The sequence below is a fragment of the Periophthalmus magnuspinnatus genome, chromosome 6 (assembly GCF_009829125.3).
Source record: "Periophthalmus magnuspinnatus isolate fPerMag1 chromosome 6, fPerMag1.2.pri, whole genome shotgun sequence".
NCBI classification, from domain to species: Eukaryota; Metazoa; Chordata; class Actinopteri; order Gobiiformes; family Gobiidae; genus Periophthalmus; species Periophthalmus magnuspinnatus.
The window spans coordinates 15611109-15629344 of NC_047131.1; the positions used below are offsets into that span (position 1 = coordinate 15611109).

Genomic DNA, 18236 nt, shown 5'->3' on the forward strand with positions numbered 1-18236 from the left:
ACTCCACCAAAAAAGTTAAATAATGCACCTTGAAATGTTATACAGTATGTGTTGATTTTCTCTCACAAGCCAGTACTTTTGTCAAACAGGAGCCATGCATTCTTGTATGGATCAACCTGTTTAAGTTAGAGCCATGATATCTAAATGGACTAAACACCTAAACTCCGCCCACAACCAGATTGCAAATAGAGTTGATAAAGTGAGCAGTACCTGGAGGACTAAAAAGAGCTACACAGTTTAGAAGCAAACACGTTAATTTAGTGTTTAGTTCCACTTTAAGGTATTTTATTTTCCCTGTAGGAAAATTTTACCTCTGCATTTGACCCATCCTTCAACGCTGCTGGGGCTAGCTATCAGGAAAAGTGGGTGCCATAGTTCAGCACCATATCTTGAGCTAGTCTTTGTCAGGACTACCCTATCTGGACGATTGTACGGTTTTGGGTTGACACAGAGATTGAAAATACATATATGTAGTTTCACTATACATCCAGAACTACAACATATATTGGCAATAGACTTTATCTTAATCAAACCTTAAAACAATTGAATGTTATGGAGTCCTTTTGTAGTTTTTGGAACAGAAAGCTGCATTATAAAAAATGAAAAAAAGCTTAAGAGTCAAGAACAGTACTTTTCCTTTTGTTTAAGAACAGTCCTCACTTCTGTTAAAACCACCTGCTTTCTCAGGTGATGCTTCAGAAGAGGCTGCCAAGATGCGGTTACTATGACAACGGACATCTTTTAAGTGAATTAAGTACCAGCAGATGACTACATTAAGCGTGCCATATGGTCTTTTGCTGTTACTCTGCCCTTTAAATATGACCTCACCATACCTATCCTTGTATAGACTAGATCAAAATGAGGCTAGACTTTATGCACAAATATATAATCTCTTCCCATGCGTTAATGTGCTGGTTCTGTGTGACTATTTTGCTAATGATCTGAGGGTAATCTGAGTTAAGTGTCTTGCCTAAGGACACAAGAACAGTTTCCCCCCCACTAAAGTCACACTGCGCCTCACTGTGGCATCAGGTATTTCCAGAGGTCTCCCGTCCAAGTTCTAACCAGACCCGGCCTTGAGATGGAGCACTGACCATGACGTATGGCCACACAGACGCGTAAATGGGCGAAATTAATGCCCAATTCGGCTAATTATTATTTTAATTCAAATAGATGACCCATATAATTCATTATTAATGCCATCCCGTGAAGGAGAGCTCAATTACTTATCGTTCAGGGGTGGTGACGCACATGCGCAATGAGTGTTTATTTCTATCCGCGCCAAACCGATTCCAGTCTTAAAGTTGGAGCAGCCAGCAGCGTGAGGGGGGGATTCCGCTCAGCCACAGCCGCGCTTGTCTGGCTACAGCAGAAGGTCTGACTGCCGTGGGTTTGTTTTTGTATCCAACGTAACCATGCGTGGCACCGTGCGTAACGACTGGGCGCGACGCGTTCTGGCTCAAGTCAATGGAGTGAACGGCGAAAGTTGATTTGGAAAAAAAAAGCCCAAAAACTCTGAGCCTTTTTTTAATCGTAATTGTGAGATGTGAGAAACACTTCTTTGTTCAAGCAGCTCCCACGTCTACGAAAGGATGTACGTAGGTGAGTGCCCTGTTTTAATTCGATTTCATTACGCGTGAACTGATTGCGAGTGACTTCTTTAATTAAAAACAGATATTAATAAAAACAATGCAACAAAATGTGCTTTAACTTAAAACAAAAATGCGATTTTTGTTAGGGCACGACACAAACGTCTGAGTGGAAGAAAAATCTCCACTTAGGCTACACGTTTTTTTGTATTTACCAGCTTGTTGGGATTTGTCATGTTAGATACAGTTAACAGATAAAATAAGGGATATTTCGTGGCAAATACAATAGATCAATACTATACGATATTCAAGTGACGATCCAGAAGTGTTTGACAATGTGGTGCTGAAGGGACAGCTCCCGTTCGGTGGGCGCAGCGCGGGCAGAGCAGACAGACGTACGTGGAGGAGAATATCCAGTGTTTTGATGTGCACTGACTGTCTCTTTGGATGAGTCCGTGCCTGGACGCCAGAGGATTTGGGCTGTGCGTCTGTCTGTCAGCTCCAGATTCGCACAGGAATGTCAATAGCTGGAAAAGGCTTTGTTTACGCGAATCCAAGAGAAAAATGCTACAGATCTTCAGCTGTTCTTTTTGTACTTTCTTGTAAATCTTGAAATGTTATAACAATTGCTATGTATTGTTAGTTGCTTTTAATGTTTTCATCTCTGGTGCCTCTGATCCATACCTTACTGTACATTAATTGAAGTACTGAAGTTATTGTCTTTTATACCATGACCTGCTCCTGAGCTTTATTCCTGTTGTACTATGTGTACATTATTGTTTATGCTTTTGTTTGTCTTGTGCTGTGACCTGGAACAGCACCTGCATTCCACCACCAACCCAGATTCAGCTCTGACCAGGCCATGCTGCCGTTATGTCCTTGGTCAGGACCCTTGACCTGCAGGATGGTGTGTGGTGGATGGAGAAGTTGAAGGAGCAGACTGGCAGCCATGCTTCTGTCAGTCTACCCCAGGACAGCTGTGACTACCTCCACTGGGAATTTAACACCTTATTTTTATGCAAACCTTTATTTTGTCATAGTTAAATCTTGCCATTATTATTTATTGTTTTATGTTGCACTGTACCACCAAAGCTCCTAGTTTGTAAAAATATTTTTCAGTGACAACAGCAAAAAGACTATTCTGATTCAAAATGAAAAGTGAACGCATAATGAATGAAATTGTAAAGTGATTTTGAGTGGATATTCTTCTTATTTAGGGATGGGGATATTTACTGAGTGTAACCTGCTGAAAAGGCACTGCGTTTGCACTGCTTCTTTCTAAACAATAATCACAGAAGCGACGATTCTATTTGTTTTAGTTTTTTGACAAATGTTTTGAAAGACTTTTCATTGTTCAGTTGTTTTTGTCTTGCACTTGTATGCATTGATTTCCAGTACACAACTTTTTAGCAGTAATGTGAGTTTCTGCTTGTCTGTCTGAGGGACTATTATTGCTTCCACTCACAATATTGTAGCCAATATATGTTCCAGGTAGTAGTTTCAGTTACTGTAGTATCATATTGAAGGATATACATATAATAAGGTAGCTTTTAAGCTTTTATTCCTTCCCACAGCAAATCTGTAAATATTGTAAACTAAAGGTGAAAGTCATATTTTGTTTTATTTATTCTGAGACTGTAGTCCTAGAGCACTTCTCCAGCCCCTCCTACAGAGTAAGGAGAGATGGACTTGGCTGACCAGTACCAGCTCATGCCAACATGCCACAGCAGAGAAACTCAAGTGAATGTCCAGGGCAAGATGCTCTGCTGGGCTTATACATTATATAACAGAAATCTGGCTGCATACTTCACGATGTTATGGATCCCTGTGCCCAAACATGGAGCAGACAGTAGTAGACAGACATACCTCTAAATGTGTCTGTCTCAGGGACTGTAAAAGAAACACAGAGAGGAGGAGAGACAGATGGTAGCAGCTGTGGTGTGTCCTCATTTTCACTCATACACTGTTCGGCCTTTGTACTGCATATTTTTATCTATACTTACATATACATTCTAGTGCTGTCATGATACTGAAATTTCAAACTAAATTTTGGTATGATTTTAGTACCGCAATAATATGTAATTGCAGAATGTAATTTTTTACACAAAATAGTTAGAAGTTTCTTAAAGCCACAGTATGTAACTTTTTAGCCAAATATAAACTAAAATGAAAGTATGTCTGTTTGTTTTTTCATTTGGGTGTTTTTATTTCACTGTGAGAGGACTTGCATTTCCACAAACCTGATTAATTTGGCCTGAAGTAGAGCCTCCTTCTGCTTGTTTCCATACAAATGTTGTTCCTTTGACTATAATCTTCCACAGTATGACAAAAAAAAACTCTACAAAAAACATATTTCTATGGAATCATGCAGGTGACAAGCCACCTCCAGAAAGTTACACACTGTAGATTTAAGAATACCATATGCTCAAATACTAGTTCTGATATAGATCAAGGCAATTCTAAACTTTTGTGGAAAGGTCAAATTTTGTCTTATACTGTGCTTTTTTCATTATCAATATTTGTTCAAATGAGTATCAAGTTTCAATACTAGCTTTAGTATTGATTCATATCTGGGTATCAATACATTTGACAACTAATACTCATCTCTTCAGACCACAATCGTAACATAAGTCCTGTTAAGCTTTCTGGCATCTTCTTGATTGTAGCCTCTTATTTCCATTACAGTCTGGATCCTCTTCATCTGCATCGAGGAGGGATTTGCCCTGGCGCAGAAAGCTAAAGGTATGATCATAAATGGTAATCCCTGCATAGTCTGATGTCATATTTGAGCTCAGCGTAGTACTTTTGATGAGTGGTGTTCTGCATCATTGCGTTCAGATTCCCCACCGGTGACCAAGGCAGCGGCCATGCCCTCCAAACCGCCCCCTCGGAGCCGCCACTGTGGCAGCTGGGAGCGGAACATAGACGGGGGCAGTTTCAGCTCGCCGAACTACCCCAGTAAATACCCCCCGAACAAGGAGTGTCTCTATGTACTGGAAGGTAAGCACTCGCATGGACAAGAGCCAACATGATAAACGCAATGCAGTTTTAATATGGGCTGGTAAGACATGCACTTCAGTTACTCACTTGTCTTTTCATATATCGTTTATATATTTTACCCATGCTGCTTTGCCAGTAAAGCCAGTTTCTCTGTCTGTCATAACGCTCGGCACGAGGGACCAAAAATACAGAACTCGGGGAAAGTTAAACAGTGTTTATTTACAAAGTGCACAAGTGAACATGAGTCAACCAGTGAGCCGTGAGCGGGGCGCCGGCCGTGGTCCAGGGGCAGAGCGTAAGGAGCAGAGTCTGAGGCGGGACGGACTATACCGGTAGCGAAGAGCTGGGTCGGAGGCGAGAGAGCTGAGCGGGTCCAGGGAGCAGGATCTGGTGAGGAAGCAAAAGTATCCAGTTTAGCAAGACCAAAAAAGGTTAAAAAAAAACATGAACAAAGCCAAGCGAGGAATACCACGGGGGTACACGGACGATCTGGCGCTGAGTGTCAGGTCCTGGCTCCTCTTATTCTCCCCAGGTGCAGCTGATTGACGATTAGACCCAGGTGTGCACGGGAGGAGCCCAGCTCTCTGCCCCAGCTCTAGACTTAGACACGTGATAGGACAACAAAACAAGGCGTGACAGACCAGGATCATGACAGTATTTTGAAATCTATAATAAAAATTGTGGAAAAGTATTGTATGTAACATATATTTATTAAAGGGCCCATATTATGCTGTTTTGTGATCTATTTTATTTGTAATGTTGTTTTCTCATCACTAACAGACCTGGAGTTGTGTTTTGTTACACATGTTTCACATGTTTAACACACAAACCTGCATATTTAGGCTAAGTTCTTCTCTCAAACAGAAAACACACTGTTCCACCTTGTGATGTCATGTGGTAATGCAGGAAGTGCTCCACTGTGTTTTTAAACATGATACACCTTCACTACAATCATTTGGATGGCTTCAGCCCTGCCAATCTCTACTGAACAAAAGGTAAAAGGAGCTGTTAACTTGAAAACTACCACTACATGACATCACAAGGTTGAACAAAGTATTTTGAGCTTTGAAGATGTAGACAGCCTGATAATGAAGGATTACTCAAACATGTGTGAATGAAACAAAACACAACTCTAGGTATGTTTTTGAGGAGTTAAGAACATTCTAACATGGCTTAAAACTCACAAGAGCCAAGAGTCAATAAAAACATAGTTTTTAACCTGACACTATTGGTTAAAGGTGCACTGTGTAACTTTTCATTAGAAGGTATTCCACCTACTTGTCTCAATGCAAATGCTTTTTTTATTTGCAAAGAATGTTCATTACATACATACAATGTTCAATAAATTTAAGAAAAGGTAGAATAAAGCATTTATTTGTATTTATTTATATTCTGTTGTCCACAGCTCAGCCCCGACAGAGGATAGAGCTGCATTTCAACAAAACCTTCTACATTGAGGGCTCCTTCGAGTGTCGGTTTGACCACCTGGAGGTACGGGACGGCCCCTTTAGCTTCTCCCCCCTGATCAGCCGCTTCTGTGGGTCAGCCAACCCCGGCCTGGTGCTCTCCAGTGGGCGCTTCATGTGGATCCGATTCTACAGCGACGAGGAACTGGAGGGCATCGGCTTCCACGTGCAGTACAGCTTTACAGACGGTGAGAGAAAGCAGACTATTTGAGTACTTTAAAGGGGGGGTATTATGAAAATCTTTTTTTTTTTTTTTTTTTTTTTTAGCTTTCTACTATGTTATTATGTTCCTTTATCAAAAACATGCCTAAAAAAAAAACATGCCTGAAGAGGTTTTAGATGTCATTCATGCATGTTTCAGTAATTTAGCGATCTCTCCGGGACCCTATTTGATTCTGTCCAATGCTCAGCCCACAAGCTTATGTCACCCATGCTCCCACACAACAATTCTCCATAAATATACAAAAGCAGGACACAAAACTGTGCACAACAACTTGACAAACCTGATGTGGTGTGTAGTGGTTTTATTAGAGGAATGCACGGTGATTGCATTTTGATACCGCTCTGAAGGGGGAGCGTCAATAACAAGAGCGAAACTTATATGTTAATATGTTGTTTCTGGAAATTATAACCTTTTAAAAGGTTATAAGGATTTCAAACCATGAGTCAGTAACATGTTTTAGTTGAACTCTTGTCATATTGCACCATGACACAGACACAACCGTCTGGGATAGCGTCAGTCTGTTGGTTTCTCAAGATTCTTGCCTGATTGGAGAAAAAGAGGTGACTGTCAGTAGCTTCTGTATTAGTTATTACCAGAGAAAATGCTATGTAAAATAAATAGGTTATAATTTACTGTCTATTTTTTTTTCTTCTTACTTAGCAGCTTTTGCTTTCTTGGCAAGTGTAACAAACCTGTTTAAGAAACTGCTGCCAGACCTCCAAAATGCACATTGCAGTTTTTGGCACCTGCACTTTGTAATTATTGAAACAAAAAAAGTAAAAATATGGACCATGTTTTCCCACCTATGTCTGTGTTTTTAACCTTGGACACCGAGCTCCAGAGTGTAAAAGGCTAACCTATGTCACAGCAGATAAAGTACAGATACTACTGATCAAATATTACTTCAATACAATCACTTTAGAAATTATTAAGATTTGAAAGTACTTTTTATTAATCATTTTAAATAGGTGTTATGAATAATAACTTTGCGGCTTCCAAAACAATAAAGTACAGTAGTTTACTTCTAATGACAAGCTGCTAATTCTAAAACAATTACAAATGTTATGAAAGATTAGAAAGACAAGAGTCATATTTGGTTTGGAAAGAGTACATATTTATCTCCAAACAACAAAAGCAATAATAAGCCAACTCAAATGTGACTAAGACTGGTGACATCTCTGAAAAGGGCTGGCAGTTAGCAGCCCAAACATGTCAACAAGGTAATTACATTTCATGAATTGTCTGCCGGAAAGACAAAATGAACGTTACCAGAATACATTGCAGATAGAGCCAGTTTTTCCAAATCATTGAGGTAATATAGAACCACAGTTATAGATGCTTATATACAGGTCAGACCCTGCTTTAGGAGACCGAAACTGTCATTAAACAAATTCTATATGATAACCTAATTAAAAACTGCAGCAAAGATTGAAAACTGTTTCATTTAACAATCAGAGAGACAAGAGCTTTGATTATAGGATAAGATTGTTTTGGGTAATCGCTGAAAGGTCAAGATGGTGGATACAGGCGGTCGAATTAACTTTCCTCCGCAGGGTGGCTGTGCACTCCCTTAGAGATAGATCATGCATTGCAGATGTGTTCCAGGCATGTCCCACTGGGAGGAGACCTGGGGAAGACCCAGGACATGCATGTTGTACAATAATTTATAGTATCCCGAGAGTTGAAGAGAAGAGGCGTGACACTGAAGTTACAACACAGAAAAAGTTTATTTACCCGCAGTACAGCACCCAGTACCCAAAGACATGAACCCCCAAGATATTGTGATTGTTGTCCATTCCAGTGTAGTGCAGTCCAGTTTGGCTATACTTCAATTGTAGGGAGTACTATACTTCAGATGACGCAGGCTAAGATAACAGGGACTGAGCTGGCAGTGAGTGTCCACAGTACAGCGTAGAAATGGAATTTCTTTAACAACTCTGGAGCAACCAGGTCTCTCGGCTGGCCTGGGAGCACCTTGGGGTCCCCTCGGAGGAGCTGGAGGAAGTGACTGGGGTGAGGGAAGTCTGGGCATCACTGCTTAGACTGCTCCCCCTGTGACCCAGCCCCAGATAAGCTGAAGATGATGGATGGAATTTTTTGTAAGCAGATAAATATATTTTTTCAGAAAGAAAGTGATAGAGATAAAGTGACTGACAGATCAGAAAAGCAAATGGAAAATGTTCTAAGATGAAGCTAAAGTAAGCTGCAAGCATCATAAAGGTCCCACCAGACAGAGAGCAGCATTTTAAAATCCTATTATGTTCTATTGTAAAAGTTTAAACCATAGCTACTACCAGAAAAAGGTCAACCAATTATTTCAGCTTTTGATTGGTGCCATGTTCCGCTGCGGTGTAACTGCTCTGTTGGAAGGCATGCTCATTCTCGCAAATACATTAAATAAAATGCCAGGACATTTCAGTTCAATATAAATGCGTCACCAGTGATACCAGTGATGACTTCTTCAAATGTCACTAAAAGGACTATATGTCATTTTATTTCAAATAGAGAAGTTGCTCCAATCTTTCAAACATTTGTCTCTTTTGTCTGTCCACCCAGATCCTGAATTCTACTTACATGTAGGAGGTCTTTTAAACCCCATCCCAGGTAACGCGTGTCTTATTCATTTTACTCATTATTTTAGAATATGTGTTTAATACTTACAATTCTCTTGTGTGTGTCTGGCTTTCTGGCTCATCTGTAAGAAGATTGCAGAAAAGTTGAATGTAATGTATTAGTATAGTTCAGTAATGATTGAATGATTAATATATTTTAAGAATCTGGTTATATTACTCACAGTATTTTGAACTTTTAATACTTTTAGTACTTTTATAACATTTTACTCTTTGCATGTTCATATTTTGAATCATAATAAATTTTCAGTGTTTAAAGCTGCACTGTGAAGCTTTTCTAGTGGAGGGTTTGCGCTTCCTGCTTGTCCTCGTGGAGATGTTAGTGCTTTGTCTGGTATCTTACACAGTATGGCATTAAATTAGTCTCCTCGGTCAGAGTAAGAACTGTTTTCAAGATTTTTCAAGCCAAAATAACATGTAATTGAATAAATGCAAGATAGATTAATTTAATGCCATGCTGTGGAACATTTCACACAAGGCAACAACAACAACAACAACTTCATTTAGATGAGTATGTGGTGGCCCCTTCACTAGAAAAGTTACATAGTGCTCATTTACATAAATTGATAGGCTTAGTTCAGATATTTATGTCAATGTTAAAGATTAGGTGTGAGCACTTTTAAATGGATCTAATCAGATTTGACGATGAGACATATGTGATTTTAGATAAAACATGTTCAAATGCAACAGTATACACGTCACCATTGTGCATCAACAATAGAAAACTGTATGTAGCTTTTGCTATGGCAAGCTTACCTTGTTAATTTGGTCCTTCTGACTTTAGATTATTTGAACTTTACACTATAGCCAAAATTTTCTAAGTGCCTCCGTTATTATCAGTCAGACTATGGTAATGCATCTACACGCCCTGAATATTAATGCGTTCCTTGTCTCACGCTCAGATTGTCAGTTTGAGATGTCCGGGCCCGATGGCTTGATCCGCTCCAGTCAGGTGGAGGAGGACAACAAGGTGAAGGCCGACCAGGCTGTGGACTGCATCTGGACCATCCGCGCACCCAAGAACCACCGTGTATGACCCCCTTCCACCGTCTCATATTTTTGCGATAGTATTTACAAGTAGTGATGGGTGATATGCCAAAAAATGTATATCATGATTTTCATTGAGCCAGATCACAGTTTCAATTTTATAAAATTTTCTGTTTGATTTTGACACTAATGAAGAGACTTGATACTCAATACCAGTTCTGATACCACTAAGATACTCTCTTCTTTAGTCCCTTCAGGTACTGCCCAGTTTAGCAGCTCTGTTTGAAATATGGTAGTGGGCAGAGTTTAGGTGTTTAGTCCCACTTTAACTGTCTGTATTGCTGAGGCTGACCAATAGGAGGCGTGGGTGGGATATTTTTGATTTGTTGCCTTTACTGAGATAGCAAATCATCACTGAAATGATATCAATTTGATATTTCTAATTAACGGCAAGACCAGGAAACAGAGCACAGACTTAAGCACAGCGCATACATATACCAGAGGCTTAAGATTATCAATGGTCATCCTGGTCACATCTGCTGGTCATATTTACTATATCCCTGACCTAATCCATGCGCTGGATTTGACCTCATATCATCAGCCTTAGTGACATGTAAGGAGACGAGCATAACCGATCATACACAGGGCAACCTTGAAATATGGATTTGCAAAGATGTAATATAATAAAACATTTTCTGATTTAAATATTTAACCATAAAAAATAAAAAGTAATTTACAGCTACACAACTTTACATTCTAAAATTTGGATAACTTTTCACTGTGAAATCAAGTTCTCCTCAGATCCCCAATGGAGATTAACTATGACCACTCACCACCAAATTCCCCATTCATTTTTCTCTAGACTATTTTTTTTTTTAAAGAAAGTTTTAAAGATCACTCTAGTGACCTCAAAGCCTTTGTATATTAAAACATTTTGCAGAATTTTACCTTTTAAGCTTTAAATGTGTTTCTGCTCCAGTACAGATATAGTGTAAAAGGTTTAAAATAAGGCTCTGAAGTTGTCAGCTGAACCTGGTAGAAAGAAATGTTCTGTGTGTGATGTCATCACTTAAACATCCCATGAAGAGGTTTTATGAGCCACGAGCCAAGAAAAACTGGTGCTCTGTTTGAATGCTAGTTTTTGTCAGTGGTGTGGCAGCAAAACTCTGCTTGTCTCTGAACGTTGTAAAAATCACTTTTTTCACTGTATTTTGGCTGTAAAAATTACATAGACCTACCATTCATTCTTTGTGTGTACAACTAGAAGACCGTCATTTCAAATCTGTTTACATCTGCTAGATTTACCTACACTTTCTGGAGTATCAGATGGAAAACTCCAACGAGTGTAAGAAGAATTTTGTGGCCATTTATGACGGCAGCAACGCGATCGAGGACCTGAAGGTAAAACATGATTATAAAAGACTCACATCTTCCCCTCTTCTTGTCTTAAGTTGTTTGAACTGCAAAGCTCTGTAGCGATTGTACTACACAACCTGGCAGCAGTGAGCCCCCACACCAGCTAAGAACCACGGTGTGGGGTCTATTGCAGGCCAAGTTTTGTAGCACAGTGGCTAACGACGTGATGCTGGAGACCGGGGTGGGTGTGGTGCGCATGTGGGCCGACGAGGGCAGTCGACTCAGTCGCTTCAGGATGCTCTTCACCTGCTTCTCCGAACGTGAGTCTCAGCTAAGTATATTTAAATTTACTATAACATACAACAGAGTTTGCCACAAAGTTGTGCTGGGACTATGGTGTTTCCTTACTTTTATCACTACATGGCAGGTGTGAAATCTTTTCTCCCCTTCTCTCATCTGGCTGTTGTTCAGGCTCACCTGTCACGCAAAACACCACAGTCACACTCCCCTCCACATGTCTACAAACTCACATTTAAATGAAATGTGGTGGTATTTTTTTGCATTGAAAACAACTTTGATTTCTCAGACGCTCACAGCAGTGTTCACACCAGAACAAAACTAACTCAGAGCAGATAGCAGGTATAGAAAAAACATTTTCCCACCTGATCCAACATGTAAATTAATGAAAACCCTGATGCATTTTTTTTAAACAAAAGGTGGCAAATAGTGACCTCTTGTGGAGTAATCTTTCCCTTGACATCTCTGTTCATAATGGTCCTAACAGTGTGATGTAATGCCTCAGGTCTGGTTGACTCCTGCTAATCCTGTGTATGTTACAGCTCCGTGTATCAGCGGCTCCTTCTTCTGTGACAATAACATGTGCATCAACAACTCCCTGGTGTGTAATGGCATCCAGAACTGTGTGTTCCCCTGGGATGAGAACAACTGCAAAGGTATGAGACCTCTGACACAGGGAAGTCTGGTCAGAATGTAAGGATTAAAACAGGACTAAACAAGGTCTAACCAGGAGTAAGCCAGGATCAAACCAGAACCAGAATCTATTTGAAATGTGGTTGTGGGCAGAGTTTAGGTGCCCACAACCACACATTAAGGTGCTGTAAAAATGCTGTCTGTGGACCATTTTTTTGGGGCCAATTTAACAGGAGACTTGAGGGTCAACAACAAATGGTCTGAGGACTGCATTTGACCCCTGGACTATAGTTTGGACTCCCCTTATGTAAGCTATATGAACTTTTAATATGTTGTCACATACTAAGATACGATACAGCCCTAAACCCCCATGGATCATCTGACTTCCTTTGCTTATGGTGAAGTGTGAAGATCAACTATCTGAAGCATTAATCCTTGCATATACCCAATATATATCACCCATATGTATTTTCATGTCTCCTTGTATTTGATTGTATGCTTACTTATCTGAAGAGAAAAAGACCAAAGGTCTTCTGTTCCATCTGACCAAGACTCACGGCTCCATAATTTGCGTGTCCACTGGGCTGGTGCTGCTGCTCTTCATTGTCTCCATCTTGGTGCAGGTGAAGCAGCCTCGAAAGAAGGTACAAACTAAAGGCATGTTCCAGACTGTTGCTGTAAAGCCCACTCAGCCCTTACTTATGTTTGTGTGTGTGTGTATGCTGTTGTCGCTGTTACTGAAGGTGCTGGTGCGGAAGAACATGTTCCAGAGAGGGGAGTGTCAGGAGGTGTTTGACCCTCCTCACTATGAGCTCTTCTCGCTCAGAGACAAGGTAACTGCATAACACATGGTATTCATTATTATTGGTGTTCGGTAAAACTTATAATTTTATTTATTTGTTTATAATAACTGCACTTTTTCATAGCCTTAGTAAAGCATGAAAGACTTAAAGATGACATTTGTAAGTTTATTAGTTTTTTTTCACCAGTAGATGGCAGATGTGAAGCTTGTTCCCCCCTCCCCTCACCTGTCTCCTCACCTGGCCTTTGTTCATGCTCACCTGTGCTCTTTGGTCTTCTGTCTGGCCACTATCAGACTGCAGTTACGTAGATAGCATCAGAGAATACAACAGGGTCAGCCAATCTAATTACAACCAGGGACTTTAAAAATGATTCAGTCTCAGTAACTACCTAATAAATACCCTAACCCCTTAATTAAGTAGTGTCTAACCCTGAATCATTCTTAATAAACTATGTGTTCATTATGAAGTAGATCGTTGTTGATTCTTTATTAAGGCTAATTAATGTTCTAGCTGTGACATGTTGCTCTAAAATAGCTTTGGTAAAAAAAATTATGTCCTCAATTCTTTAGAAAATACTAAAAAAAAGAAGAGCAATCCAAGTAATTGCAGCAAGAGCAGCCAAATAGTTTTAACAATAAAATAGTTTTGCAAGTCAAGTAGAAGTGTTCAAAAAATGCAGTTTATTCAAAATGTTCCTTAGGTAAAAATGGCTCACTGAACATAATAAATTATCCATGAGTTTTGCTTCCTATTACCGGTATATGCAACATTTTGAGGACTTTTTTCAGTTCAAAAACTATCAGATTGTTTGTTTGTTTTAAATTGTTAATCATTATGGCAATGGTCCAAATCATCTCCACAACTGCTGTGTATGTGCTGCTTTGTTGTTCCTTTCTAAATACCCCTTTTGTAGGATGCCCCAGCCGACATCGGAATGCTATCTGAGGAGCTCCAATCTTTACAGGCCCTGCGCCGCTCCTCCTCCTCCTCGCGCTGCATCCACGAGCACCACTGCGGATCTCAAGCCTCCGTCAACTCCCTCAAGCCCGCACAGGCTACACTCGCACTGGGCCGAGGGTCCCTGGACCTGCCCCCCCTCAGAGGAGAGCTCCACGGCACTCTGCCCCCGCTGAGGGACGTAAACAGCAGCCTGAGGAAGAAGAGCTGGCCCAGTGTGCAGCCGGGCCGGGTCCAGTCCCACCACAACTCTCTGAGTAGGCAGGACAGGGTGATGGAGGAAGAGGAGGATGAGGAAGATGGGAGATATGACGTGTATGTGCGTCGAGCGGGCAGTCGCAGAGCCAACTCAGAAATGGCGCAGCAGAGGTCCCTGTCTATGGATTTTTGAAAAACTGACCAGGGAAGGTCAAACGGATTCATAAACTGACAATGTCTAAAGTCACAACATGGTGGATCATAAAACAGACCAACAGATTTTCCTGGACAATTTTAGCAGAAAGTGTGGTTTTACTCTGATATCCCATGGAGGGTTTGTTTTGATTTAAAGAGGGGGTATTATGCAAAATAGATTTTTTTGGAGCTTTCTGCCATGTTATAATGTTGTTCTGTCATCAAAAACATGCCTCAAGTGGCTTTATATGTCATCCATGGATGTTTGGCTAATTAAATGATCTCTCCCGAGCTCCATTCGAACCTGTCTTATGATTAACAATGCGATCCTAAAGCTCAGCCCGCAAGCCATAAACGTACAACAGCATGACACAAAACAATACACTACAACTTTACAAACCTGATGCGATGTGCAGTAGTTACATTAGCGAGATGCATGCTGATTGTGTTGTGATAGCGCTCTGAATGGGGAGTGACTTCACGTGGGGAGAAAAAAATGTATTAAACATGTTAATATGTTTTTGGTGAATATAGAATTTTCAAAACAATAAAAGGAAACATGGTTATCTAAATATGTTATGTGTTGCAGTTAATACCCCCTCTTTAACTTACAGAAACCCCACACTGTGAACAAAGATCAGACATAAATTGTGTGATATTTTATTGTTTTATTTATAATTTAAGTAATTTTATTTTCCTTATAAATGTCAAATAAATATGTTTTAGAGATTAAAGCTTTACCACTGTGAGGTAGAAAGGACCTGCTTTTTGAAGAATATCCGGAATATTTTAGGATTTTTACTGGAGTGCCCTCAAAAATGTATTATATTATGTTATAGTCAACAGCAACCTTCTCTGCAGGACTTTTACTAGAACTGCTGCAGGGACAAACAAGCACCTATGAAGCACCCATGTCACCCAGCACCCAAACTGTTGGTGCCTCTCTCTTCTCTCTTCAGGCAAAATTCTGATCAGCCTGACAGATACAAGACAAACAGAACTACCTTCTTGTTGCCCTTTTTGTGAGAAATACAAATAAATTGCAGTGCTTTCAAATCCTGTTCCCGTTTTTTCATTGCACCAACAGACATTTCTTATCAGAGATTTTACATAGGCTTTAGTTTAGTCTCTTTGATCGGATCCTTTACAATGGAAAGCCCAATCTCTTGCAAATCTATTGTATGGCTACACACTCAATAATGCATAAAGTTTGAAAATAATTGTAGTGTTTGAGTAGTTACAGTACAGGAAGGAAGTAGCGTAATACCATGCCCAAATAGGTTTTAGATGTCATCCATGCATGTTCCAGTATTTTAGCCATCTCTTTCTTACACTTAGCTGTAAGATTCTGTACAAGGCTCAGCCCACAAGCCTACGTCACCCATGCTCCCACACGGCAATTCTGCATAAATATACAAAAGCATGATACAAAACTGTGCACCATAACTTGACAAACCTGATGTGATGTGCAGTAGTTTCATTATCAGGATGCACACTGATTGTGTTGTGATAGTGCTCTGAAGGGGGAGTGACTTGGCCGAGAGCAAAAGGAGAGGAGAGCATCAAAAATGAAAATAAAACTTATAAAAATGTTAATACATTGTTTTCAGCGAATATAGCATTTTCAAAAAAATAAACAGTAACATGGTGACCTAAATATGTTATGTGTTAGTAGTTAATACCCCATGGAACGCTTTAAAATTTGAAATAACTTTGAGGGTTTAGGAAGGATGATTTATAACATACATTTTAATTCATTTATTACAGAAAATTAAAAATAAATATTTAGAGAATATATTAGTAAACAGATGCTTGCTAACGAATCACCAGTACATGAGTTAGGGGGTAGTCGGGTGTGAAACAGCTTGGACGGCACTTGGAATTAACAAAGTTTGGCACTAGTAGTCCATTTGATTGAGCATATATACATTCTTCCAAACTTCCCTTGACAAATGTATCTACTTTGTATTCTAAATTAAAATAACTGCGAATCAACTGTTATTTAAAGTGACCCATTGACACATTTTGCAGAGAGTAATTTGCACTAGGAGTCTGTATTGTTTCTGTCATGTTGTTTCCCACGCACACACTAGTGCACACATTAGCTGAGAACAAACCCAGCGTGTCAGCCCTTTCAGAATACTCAGCGAGTGGTTAGATTGGGCAAGTATGCATGTGGAGACTGAAGAACCGGTCCTGCAGCTCCATTCGCATTTCACTTGTCACTTTATAATAGGAAGAATTAACATTAAAAATACCTCTCATGTGATTATTTGTGTTAGTGCGTGCAGCAAACGAGGATCAAGAGACATTAAAAAGAAAGTAGGCCAATCAGACTATTATTGAGTGCATAAGTAGGACAACCGGTATTATAAAAAAGCTTTTATTGTGTTGCATGACAGTAATCAGTAAAATACAAAGTGCTTTTTAAAATACAAGTGAGCAGAGGTGGATGGAGTAGCTAAAAGTTGTATTCAAATAAGAGGAGTGTTACTTGTAAATATTACTCAATTTCAGTTTGGTGAATATCTTCCCCATTCTTCACCTGCATTTCATGTCCTATCACATAAAGCCAAATGAAGTAAAAAAGTACAAAATATTAAATATTTCTACAATAGGAAAACTAAATCATATCTGAAGGTAAAATGCAAGAAACGCAAATATTAACACTGTGGAGAAAGAGTAACCAAAACCTTTTGTAAGTAAAAGTGGGCAACTGTTACTTTAAAAAGAAGCACTCAAGTAGAAATACTATATATGGTCAAATAAAACTATGGTATGGTAAAATTATTAGATTTTGAAGTTAAGTGCATATAACAGGTTAGAGTTAATTTCACTAAAACATAGTTAACATTATTATAGTTAAGATTTTACAAACAAAACTTTAAAATGTTAGTGTAGTTTAGAGTTTTACTTCCTAGTTGGACTTGGGCAGCAGCTGTAAAATATGTAGAAGAAAGTCCCTAACTGTTAATAACAAGAGCCAAAACTTGCCAAACTGAACAATAGTTATAATTTGACAAATACACATTAGTGACAACCCATTTATTAAATAATGGTTTATACTGCCAAAAAATATCTTCCTTGTGAGTAAATTCTCCTTGCATTTTGGATGGAATATTTTAGAACTCAGCACTACTTCCTGTATTTTTGTACTTTTCTTCTCAACGTTTTTCCCCACAAACTTCCAACTGATGCAAAACTATGATAAATATTTAGCAAAGTACCATCCCACCAAACCAAGTCATAATTAGAAAAACATGAACCTGTCATATGCACTTTAAGTAAAAGCTAAAAGTAATAGTAAGTGATTAGCCACCTCTGCACTTATATTCACATATTCAGCCATCACATTACAAAACAGTACAAGTATTTTGACTGTACAACTTTACAGCAGTCAGACGATCTATGACCCCTGAGAAATATTAACTCTGAACTGTTAAACAGAGACACAGTCATAAAGTTATGTCCTTATGTTTGTACTTGTAAGAACATGTCCACGTGAAGCTCCTGTGTTCTGTCTCTCAAGTCAGTGCATACATAACATAACATAACATAACATCACAATGCACAGTGGAATGCCACCGGAGCAGGTTCAAGGACATCCTAAACACCTTACATCTGAGTTCAATGCACTTGGTTTAACTGGTGGAAAGTCCAAAACAAAATTATATAAATGTATAGTGAACACACTGTACGAATAGTTTGGGTTCACAAAGTGTCACAACCTTCTAATGGAAGTGTAAAATTCAGCTGGAGGACAGGACAGAATTTGCTGGAATTTGCTGTGTGAGTGTCAGAATGTAGATTTGTAGACCTTTTTTATGATTAATATCTCTGTAACTACTGGGACTATTCACATGAAAGAAAGGCTGGCACAAAGTTCAACGACTTCAATATAA

General features: G+C 39.3%; 1 protein-coding gene across 1 annotated transcript; it reads left to right on the forward strand.

Annotated features, from left to right (window-relative positions):
* Positions 1-1522: 1522 nt before the first annotated feature.
* On the forward strand, positions 1523-14371 carry neto2b (neuropilin (NRP) and tolloid (TLL)-like 2b). Its single transcript, XM_055222678.1, has 12 exons — positions 1523-1602; positions 4275-4331; positions 4428-4589; positions 5995-6243; positions 8835-8882; positions 9811-9938; positions 11195-11296; positions 11445-11571; positions 12091-12204; positions 12695-12825; positions 12925-13014; positions 13898-14371. Exons 1-12 carry the CDS (start codon positions 1593-1595, stop codon positions 14330-14332), a joined length of 1653 nt encoding a protein of 550 aa, XP_055078653.1. The 5' UTR covers positions 1523-1592; the 3' UTR covers positions 14333-14371.
* Positions 14372-18236: the final 3865 nt, after the last annotated feature.

Coding starts and splice junctions, on each gene's coding strand:
- neto2b (XM_055222678.1), top strand. Junction 4,332..4,427: donor CCTGGCGCAGAAAGCTAAAG/GTATGATCATAA, acceptor CATTGCGTTCAG/ATTCCCCACCGGTGACCAAG. Junction 8,883..9,810: donor TCTTTTAAACCCCATCCCAG/GTAACGCGTGTC, acceptor TCTCACGCTCAG/ATTGTCAGTTTGAGATGTCC.